This window comes from Rhopilema esculentum, chromosome 19 (assembly GCF_057945365.1).
Source record: "Rhopilema esculentum isolate cy_ngs chromosome 19, ASM5794536v1, whole genome shotgun sequence".
NCBI lineage: Eukaryota > Metazoa > Cnidaria > Scyphozoa > Rhizostomeae > Rhizostomatidae > Rhopilema > Rhopilema esculentum.
The window spans coordinates 8,533,941-8,543,904 of NC_142833.1; the positions used below are offsets into that span (position 1 = coordinate 8,533,941).

General features: G+C 37.2%; 2 protein-coding genes across 2 annotated transcripts; both read right to left on the bottom strand.

Annotated features, from left to right (window-relative positions):
• Positions 1-1,447: 1,447 nt before the first annotated feature.
• On the bottom strand, positions 1,448-5,426 carry LOC135688424 (phospholipase B1, membrane-associated). The gene is made up of 4 exons (XM_065205266.2): positions 4,817-5,426; positions 3,627-4,029; positions 3,175-3,372; positions 1,448-2,000 (listed from the first exon to the last, which is right to left on the bottom strand). The coding sequence occupies exons 1-4, from the start codon at positions 5,373-5,375 to the stop codon at positions 1,649-1,651; spliced, it is 1,512 nt and encodes a 503-aa protein (XP_065061338.2). The 5' UTR covers positions 5,376-5,426; the 3' UTR covers positions 1,448-1,648.
• A 2,084-nt stretch (positions 5,427-7,510) lies between these two features.
• Positions 7,511-9,923, bottom strand: LOC148957995 (cilia- and flagella-associated protein 107-like). Its single transcript, XM_089114246.1, has 4 exons — positions 9,738-9,923; positions 9,467-9,577; positions 9,108-9,294; positions 7,511-8,645 (listed from the first exon to the last, which is right to left on the bottom strand). Exons 1-4 carry the CDS (start codon positions 9,831-9,833, stop codon positions 8,377-8,379), a joined length of 663 nt encoding a protein of 220 aa, XP_088970372.1. The 5' UTR covers positions 9,834-9,923; the 3' UTR covers positions 7,511-8,376.
• Positions 9,924-9,964: the final 41 nt, after the last annotated feature.

Sequence of the window (9,964 nt, forward strand, 5' to 3'; positions counted from 1 at the left end):
CTTTCAAGCTTTAAAGGAACGAGCTATAGAGAAATAAATGCTTTATTATTCATGATTCACCATCAATAAGTGCTTGTGCTAGCATTTTTGGACTCATATTTGGATGGCCTCTGAATTCACAAATACCATAACGTCCCGCTATAGAGAAAAATAAGTTGAAAAACATTGGTGTGTTTCCTTCAACGTTGGACAGCTGACTTCAGCAGAAGAATTGAAAATAGGGAACCAGTCTGTATCTATTCAATAGAAATAATAACTAATTAAAATTTGAATTCAGTACTCAGCTTTAAATAAAACGACATCATTTCCACCCTTAAGCATTTCGTGGGATAAATATAATTTACGCTAAACGCTAACTTTGGGTGTGTTTAACCCATATATGACATTTAAGTAAAAAAATCAACCAAAGAACTCAGCCTTTCAAAGTGTGGCAACGATCTCTTAGTTTGAGGTAGAAAAATAGAATATTTAGAAATTCAAATAACAAATCGAATTTGCAGAACACACCAGATATTCTGTTTTCTCCCACCAAAACAAAGCGTATATCTTTATTATCTGAGGAGCTTTTCCAATTGTCTGGAAGAAGGACAAACATTTTTTATAATCACTGCCGTCGGAACGAAATTCATATTGGGGGGGGGGGGCTGCCCATTGTTTTCTTTCTCATTCAGTACACCGTTATAAAAGAAACATAACTCAATTATTAGGGGCTCCAGCCCCCTCAGCCCACCTTCGGTTTCGACGGGCCTGGTGAGTCTGGCTAGTTATTCTCTTTTCTGAAACAATTATGTGTTGAAGCATTTGTCTTACTGTTGCAATTTCTACTATTGAAATTTTAGCTCAACTTTAAACTCTTTGTTTTAATCCGATCTCAATCAATTCCTACAGCCTTGATACGTTTCATTATTTTTCGTAAGCCTGGATTCCTTCGCATTGCGTTCTTTTATAAGATACTTGGGTTAAACTCTTTAGACCACTATATCATGTTTTTAGTCTTTAAGGGGTAAGACTTTCCCCCATCCTCGGAACGTTATAAGCAAAGTGGCTGGTAAAAGCTGCGATGAGCCTTGCTTTCTTGAAGAAGCTCAAAAGCACTTTGTTGAAGATGCACCCAGTAAGTGCAAAATCTACGAAAGCTCTCAATATTTGCAAAATAACTAAGAGGTCCTTCCTGAAGAGGTCCTTTCCTTCAACAACCGTGGATTACCAACAATACCTGATTCAAGAACATAACTGAATACAACGTTTGGCATCTACATCAGTGCTCCAAGATTGTTTGCAATGATTCGTGTTGAAAGAAACGTCTTTTTTTATTAAGATACAGATAGTAAACGTTTGCTATCCACTCAGTGCGATTCTGTAGTACTGATAGTTTTTAGGGGGTTCAAAATGTTTGATATCTATATTCAGAAAAAGAATGAAGAGATAGAAATCACAGCAAAGCACCAACAGTTAAAAAATTTATGTAGAAAAAGACAAACCTAAATATTAGAGCTACATCTTCAAACTGGACTACATCGAAACAAAAATGTCACTACCGCTACATTAAGTGTCAAACAGTATTAATTAGATTTAACTAAGTTAGATGTTACAGGTAACAAAGTTTGTAGAAAAACTTTTCTCAAAGCATACATGTGTAGTCAATCTATCAGAGTCTTGTCTCATCACCAAGAGTTTGGTAATTGCGAGTGGCTTCTCCGGCTAGCAGACTGCTCCCTCTTCTCTTCTTTACAACGTATATCACAACAGCAACTGCAACTGCTGCCACTGCGAAGCCACTTCCAATGGCTACTGCAAGTGATTGTTGGCCAGCCTCTCTTTCAACCTCTCCTTTCTCTTTTGATTCTCTTTCTGAAACTTTTTCCCTGTTCATGCTTAGCTCATCCCATTTCAATGAATTCATTTGTGGCCTGGCGGAGAGGTATTCTTTTGAATTCGTTTTAGTGAATATGAACGGGAAATCTGGCCGAGGGCATCCCAGTTTGTCGTTGAAATTCAAGCTGAAAATCGAAAGATTGTGTTGGGAATTTTATAAATGCAGGAAGATAGCAATAAATATCTGAAAAACTGCGAGGCCCTTTCATCATTTTAGCTTCAAACAGAAGCTGAATCCTTGACATATTAGTTATGATATAATTTCAAGTTTATGATTTCGGATGTACACTCATTTTTTTATAAGAAATTGGCTATAAGAAACAAGTACTGGACAGTCAGAAAAGATTAAGAAACTTCAATACTCGAAGCAAATAAAAATTAAGAAACTAGTAAATCGTGATAAAACTGAGAACAATGAAATTTTGTAAACTCCAAGAACAAGATTGCCCTGTTGGCCTAGAACTTAAGACACAAGGGATGAAAATGTACTTCCCACATCTAAATACAGCATCGGAACGGAAGCGAATCTCTTGACGTGTTAAAAAAGGTCACAAAGATTTCATAACATCATTCATGACATCATAATTAAGAAACTCTTAAGAAACAGTGAGTATTGAAATTTCCAGAACATTAAGAAACTGGAGTACTCAACATCGACCTTTGTTTCTTATAAAAAAATGAGTGTATATGCAATTTTACGATCTATTGATTCTTGTTGCGTTATTTCTAAGTCAGCAGTGCATTTTTATATTATTTAAGTGCTCTGATATTATTTAGCTCGGCAAAAAATAGCGGAAAAAAAATCTTTATTCTAAAACGGAGAAAGGAAGATTAAGTAAACTCTGCAATAAAGAATGCTATAATTGAAAAGAGAAATTTAAACTTTGGTACTAGATTACTGTTATAGTTTTAAGAGTAAAATACCAGGCTAAACAGCTATTCTAAAAGACAATCTTACAAATGTTGCTCCAAAATGATTAAGATTTGGACAAGCATCGCCTCAAATAAGTTAAAATTTTAGATGCATTTACAAAAAGCCAGCGGTCTTATGGGCCGATATATACCCGGCATTTCTCTTTCAGATATTAATTTAAACATGGGACATTATTCAAGGTGGCTTTGAGTTTCAAAGTGGTGTCGGATAGGGTAGAAAGCAAGGTAGGAGTTGTTTGGTCGTCAATTATTTGGAGCATATGTTACTAAAAAATGCAACGGCAGTGTACTAGTAATTTTCAATCTCATCCTACCGCACCCTTCCTCTTTGGTGCAGCCCCTATTATTTAGATCATGATTACTCACGCATTCATCTTCAGACCAACTGGCTGCAGCATGCTATTCCAAAGGGCCGTTGCCATTGCAGCCTGACCCTTTGCGGAGAGATGGAAACAGTCTGGCGCGAAGTACGAATAATTATCCCTCCCCATGGAGTTTCTTGGCAGTGCGGCATGAGACAGAAACGGCTGCAGGACAACTGCAAAATCTTGGGTATCTCTGTATCTAGAAAATCAGGAAAGCATGCTTTATTTCAAAGTGTGCTTACTATGCTTGTATACTGATAGGCGAAGCTTTTCTTCTAAACTTTGTATTCTCTTTAGACAAACTTCAGGGTAGAAAACGCTACTCAATTAGGAGCAGAGTTATATGTCCAAACAAATCAGGTATGACAGTACCCGGAGTTAGTTCACCCCTATCTTTTCTTAAGCACACGTAACTATATTTCAAACCATAAGTCACATTTAACATAAGCTTACTTTGGAGAATTGACTAATCTTTTCAATAAACTTGAGTACTGGCTGGCAAGTCTTGAAACCAAAGCACGTTGGCGATATCCACCGACAGCACACGGACACGACACTTTCAGAAACGCTTGGCAATAAGAGCCCGTTAGTGCATTGTACTTGGTAACGTCAAAAACCTGAATAATGTTTACTAGAACACGAGGAATTTTCTCTCGAATTTTCTCCAGTGTGTGTGATACTCTTTTGATGAAATGACGTGCGCCTAAATCATGATCATGGCACGCCAGACACAAATCTTCAGTACCAATATAAACTGTTATAAGCTTCCAGTCTTTCTTAAAGCTGATTTCTCTATTTTCCTTCATGACGGAAATCAGTTCTTCCACCTGTTCACTCAAAGACTCAGCTGTTGCCCCTGTCAAGAGAAAAAATGGTAAAACCAAATACATTAGAGGGAACTATAAAGCAATAATGCAAGTTTTAAGATTAAGGTACTCTTGAGATTGCCACAATGAACCATTAATGATTCATGCAAACTTGTATCCAGCAAGCTTCCATTACCCCCCCCCCCCCCCCCGCCCCCCACTTCTCTTCTCAAAATTGCAGATGCTCGGAATAAAAGCAGCAGAGACTGTAGTATCGTACGATTGATAATTCAATTTACACTTCAAATCTATAACCATTTCAGTCTTTATATTGACATTGGCATCCAAGTGAAATCGAAGCTAGAAAAAAAATATAAATGGAAGGAAAATTTGAAACCGGTTTGCAAATCTTTATGGATTACCGAAAGTTTTGCATGGAAATTTTATAAACACAAGGGAAGCATCAATAAAAATCGTATGTTTTTAATATAAAGCCAGTTGAAAAGTATTTTCAATGAAAAGCAACTTCCACATTAACAACAAGGATCAACTCACAAATTTAAGGTAAAAGATGGGACACTCGAAGAAAAAAAGAGTTAAATCTACTTCTCCAGTTAATATGATGCATTGAAATTATAACTAGGCGCTAACAGTATAATTTTTCTATTGTAGTTTATGAAAAGTATCAGTGGATAATCAAGGATAAGAAGATTTGGGAAAACAGCCGGCAAAATAATACCAGAAACATTTGGATTCATGATAAAGTCAAGCTAACTTTTATTTTATGATGTCGCCTTGAGCTTTTGATTATACATTCCCTATACAGAAAAGTCATACCTGACTTTGCAAAATTGTTCCCAGATCCGTTGTCTTTTCGTTTAGAAACAGGCGTCATTCCGGTTGAGAATCCAGAAATCATGGGGTTGTACTTTTTTATGATATTCGGCAGTGTGGTTACTTCTTCAAGTTTTCCTTTGCCTCCAGCACTCCACGAAATGCCTCGAAATTCGACGAAAAGATCAAATACACTCTTTGACCTTGCGGCAAAAGCAGTAGTCATTGAATCTCCAATGCTAGCAACAACGTTGATGTCTCCGGGAAATAAACGATGTACGCTTGATGGTTGACGGTGAGATTGAATTGCTGGACAATTGAATTCTGTGCCCACAGTTGCTTCGAGTGAAGGAGGAAATTCCAAAAATCGTGCAAACCAGGTGTCGTAGTCATATTTTATGAGCCCATCAAGAACTGAACGCCTCCAAAACTTGTAAAAGTTATCATCAATCGGCTTCTTCTGATTTCTCACACTCCTTGGCAAAAATGCAGAGCTTTTCCATCCTAGAACAGGTACGAACAGCAAAAAGTAGTACAAAATTAACTGGTATAAATCATTCATCTTGCTCTGGAAGACCTCCCTGCTATCTGAAGCGATTTTCCCAATTTAAGCAGAAAAACTTGGACCCAGGTCACATCCAGTAGCTTCAAGCCAAAGAACACAGTTTGAATGAGCACGGTTGGGTCATTCGGTCTCGAGTCAAAATTAGCGTCAAAAAGAGGCTGAATTTGCGATAAAGGTTTATAAAATTTAATATGAATTCAAACTCTAACCTTTGCTCTCTTTAAGATGGGTTTTGTAAGATAATTTGTGAAAGCAGAATTTGTCCAATAGGTCAATTTTTATTCATCCATGTTTTCCAAAAATGAAGCGAGGGCCTTTCTGCCTTCACAATTTTAGTATCAAAATTCAAACAAAAACCAAAACTTGAATAGAAATGAAAAGTTTGGAAACTGAATTTCAGTTAAAACATTTGCTGTCAGTTTTGTAATTTTCAGGCTCAATTCTTTTCGAAATAAAGGTGCACCTAATAACCTTGAATATCTTATGATTGATAAGGCCAATTTCAGTCCAAACGTTTTAATAAACAAAAACCGGTGATGTAAAGCAGCACGACCTTTCCCAAAATTGAGAGCTTCATGTCAGATGACCCAATGTCTAACTTTCTTACGCTGGAATAAAACTCGTTTATACTGCAAAATCTAGAAAAGTCCGCTACGACAGTTTATTGTCAAGACAATAATTATCAAGAGCGCCCCCTTGTTGATCGCAAAAAGTAGCCAATTGCTACTTTTGCTATTGTTTTAGCAACATTTTTCCCAGAAGCCTTCCTTGTTATATTGTTAGCACTACACTCCTGAGCACAGGGACTGCACCATAGAATGAACCACAGGGCTAAACCCCTCATACTATTCAGTTAGATAGATTCTTACATTCTTACCTACTGCTAGCCAAGCTCACACTATGGCCGGTCTGCCTTTAATTTAAAGCCGCAGTTCCTGGAGTAAAATGGATTCCCTGTCATGAATCTGCAGTAGCACAGAGAGCCATAGAAACATCTGCTTCATCTAATTTTGTTCTTACCCATACCTACTAACGTCAGGCAAGGAATCATATCTTTTTATCAGAATCATTAGCAAATGGCCAGAGGGTTACTCCTAGTGGAGGCTCTTAAGTCACAAAAAAGGCTCAATCATGCAAATCGTGATACCAGCATGAAATTTTGCACACCTACCCAGTTTTATGCGCTGAAAAAGATAGGGGTCAGACCCCAACTCAAATTTGCCCCTGAGTGCTATTTTTAGACTGGGGTACTCTGACCCGGTCCATTTGAGGAGCATTCATCATAACTCAGCTCGAAATTAAGATACAGAGCAATTTCTGAAAAATATCAAGGCTGGAAAATTGTTATAGCAGGGCCCACGCCACCAGGAGGACCGAGTGGACCGGGGGACTGGGGGGACTAGGGAGGCCATGGCATCCCGCTTTTTTGCGAATCAATTAGTTAAAGCTGCAGTAAAAGGGGAAAGATCCATGGCCCTCTACTTTTGCTAGCCTTGCCTCACCCCCACTTTCAAATTTGTGGCATGAGCCCTGTATATGGTATTGGTATCTAAAAAAGAGTGCATTGATCACTTGAGATATCGGTAGCTGTTTATTAACTTTCAATGGTTTACATTATCTTGTTTCAGAAAATGACAGAAACTCCTTGAAAAGTCAAGGCAAAAATGTATTCTGCACACTACCGCCAACAGATAGGCTTCAAAGCCGGGAGGAAAACATGGTGATCGTATGGTGAAACAGCGTAAGAAAGTTCAATGAAAACAAAAGAAATTGAAGTATCACGCCAAAAGTTAGCTGTACGAAATACTCTTGCCAGAACACTTTTAGTATCTAAGATTTAATAAGCTTGAACATTTTATATGCAATTTGTCTTGTTTGCCCTTTCGATAAAAAGAAAACCCTAGAGTTAGAACTAAACTATAAACTATTCAATAATTTCTCTAGCTCCAGAATTATTGTTGACTGTTTATCGCTTTTATCATCAAGCTTTCCATTCAAATTTTTGGTTTTAACATTGAAATTTTCAAAAGATGTGGCTGGCGTTCCAAGTTGAAAGAAGCAAATGTTTCTAAAAGGTGCATTTTCCGGACGTTCTTGAAGGCGTGGCATAAAAAAATTTCCGTCATACCCATCTCAGCCCACCAAATTTGAGTCTGGTGCCGGTGCTTGTTGATGGAAATCACCTTATGAATAAATTTCTTGAGATGATGCTTTTGCAACTGTTCTATAATAAGCTGCGATCAGAACCGTCGCTAGCTACTGTGCTCAGGTCCAATTGCCAATCATCTAGATGAGCCATCCTTGATCAGTCACAGGTCTGAACGTTTGCCGACGAAGTACCCCAACCTCCTATAACCCCTCCCCCCTCACCGCCTCTAAAATGACAAAAGGCAAATTTAATGCAACACTAATGGCTTAGCTTATATGCAAAATTAATTTCATACAATTGTTTGTTTACAGCATTCAAAAGTGCTGGGTCACAAATTTCCTGGGGATAGCTCCCTGACCCCCACTCACTAATCTTGCTCCATTTCTCTTTACCCCCTTCTAATCTGTCCATCTATACTACAATACTTGGGCCTAGTCATCACACAAACAGTAAAATGTCAAATAAAAGTAGTTTTGGGAGTTTGGCAAAAAGTGTCTAAAAGTCAATCATTGGAAGATTTGCCCCTAAATGATCTTGTGAGATTCCAGCCATGCAAAAAATGATTGTCTAATTGAGAAATGATAGAAAATTTCAAGCTGTTGATGCTCTATAGTGTTAAAAGGCTTGATGCTGAAAAAACAAGATAACTTGTATTTTGCATTCTTTCATATTGATAAAACCAAATTGATTAGACTAAGTATACAGTTGAATTGGTAAAATATTAAAACAACACATTTAAATAAAAAAATACAGTAATATAATTAGCCAATGCTTATACAATCCAAACCTTATTGTTTAGGATAAGTAGAAAAATTCAATGATTTACATACAATAAGAGACACATATGAGCTAAGCTGGTAGCAATAGTGTATTAGGGGGGTGTTCTTGTGCAGTGCATATTGTTGCACTCCGTAGATGCAAGTCTTTATTAATTTTGATGTGTGGACTAAAGTGGCTTGAAAGATGTCTGGGTGTTGAAAAATGGTGCTTTACAAAACTGTCACCAGGGAGGCTTTTGTAAGATCCTTCATATGTTGTTTGATATTCTGGTACAGAATTGCTGTTTTCCACCAATCTAGCTTGTTTTTTTGCAAGAAGTCCAAAGTTTGTTGGTGTACCTAAAACAGAAGCAAGACATTAGACAGATGTTGATTAAAAAATTGCATGTTTGGGAAGGCAATAATTGGATTCGTTTGAACTTTTTTGTTGAAAGCTTTGTTTGAGCTTGATTTTTATCAACATACGATGTGCTAAAATGTGTTTAGACTAAATTTATAAAACTTTTTAAAAGATTCTTGCCAGCATAAAATTCACAGATAAAGTTTTTGTCAGTAAAGAGGAGCTAGTGAGAATTTCAAGAAAATAATCATACTTTTAGAAGAAGGGACAGTGGGGCTAGGGGCGCATGCCCCAAATCTTGCATATCTGAAATGTTTCTTATTCTTAATGTACCCACTTCAGGGCATTTGGAAAAGTGTCCCCTTTATTAGAAGTATCCATTTAGGAATTTTAGAAAATAGCTTCTTTTCTAAGACAAACTTGATTTTCTACTTGTGCCTCTACAATTTCCAAATACTAACCTTGTAAAGGGTGGTCAGACCGCTCAGGAGCCCAGGCAAGAGTCCTTCCATCCCATGCTCGCAACATAGGCAAATCGGATTCTCTTTGTTCTCGACCATTGAATTGCTGGTCATACCACGATATCATATTGCTGGAGTAATTCTTGTATGCTCCACTGTGTGAGAATATTAATTTTTTATCGAGACCCTGAAAGATAAAATATAACCAAAATAAATAATATGGATGAGTTTACTTCAATCCAACATTTCTGAATCACCATTTCAACCACTTGATTAAGTGAGAGGTCAGACCAATCTTGGTTTGAATATCAATCAGTAAACAGTTTAAACATAAAATGATGTTTTTTCTGTCGACTTACCTCGTTTTTCAAAATTGCATATTGTCGATTTTTGTTATCAGGGACGAAATGCCGATAGTTGGTGAAGTCAGTTCGGTGTGTACTGTTGGACTTCCAATTCCCTCGCCTGAACTAAAATTGAAATGGTAAAAAATCAGGAAAAGTGTTAATCAACATGTTGGTCCAAGATACTGACATCCTGAAATTTTATTAATCACTGTATTGAATGGTTTAACGAACATATTGAGGATTGCTAGTTTGAGACTAAAGATTAATATTTCGTAAATTGTACCTCTCGCCTCTCCTCGTTCCAATTTCCGATAAGCACTCTGTTATTGTACCGCTGTTCTATACGCCAGCCGGGTAAATGCCATTTACTAATCTCCATTTTTGTCAATCCCCTTAGCAGGTTTTTGATTTTTGCCGTCTTACAAAATGTTTCTGATCTTTCTCGAGTTTCTTTAGAAACGATAAATAAATCACGTTCTTGTTGCCAAGGCCGAAAACAAGAGGCTGGTG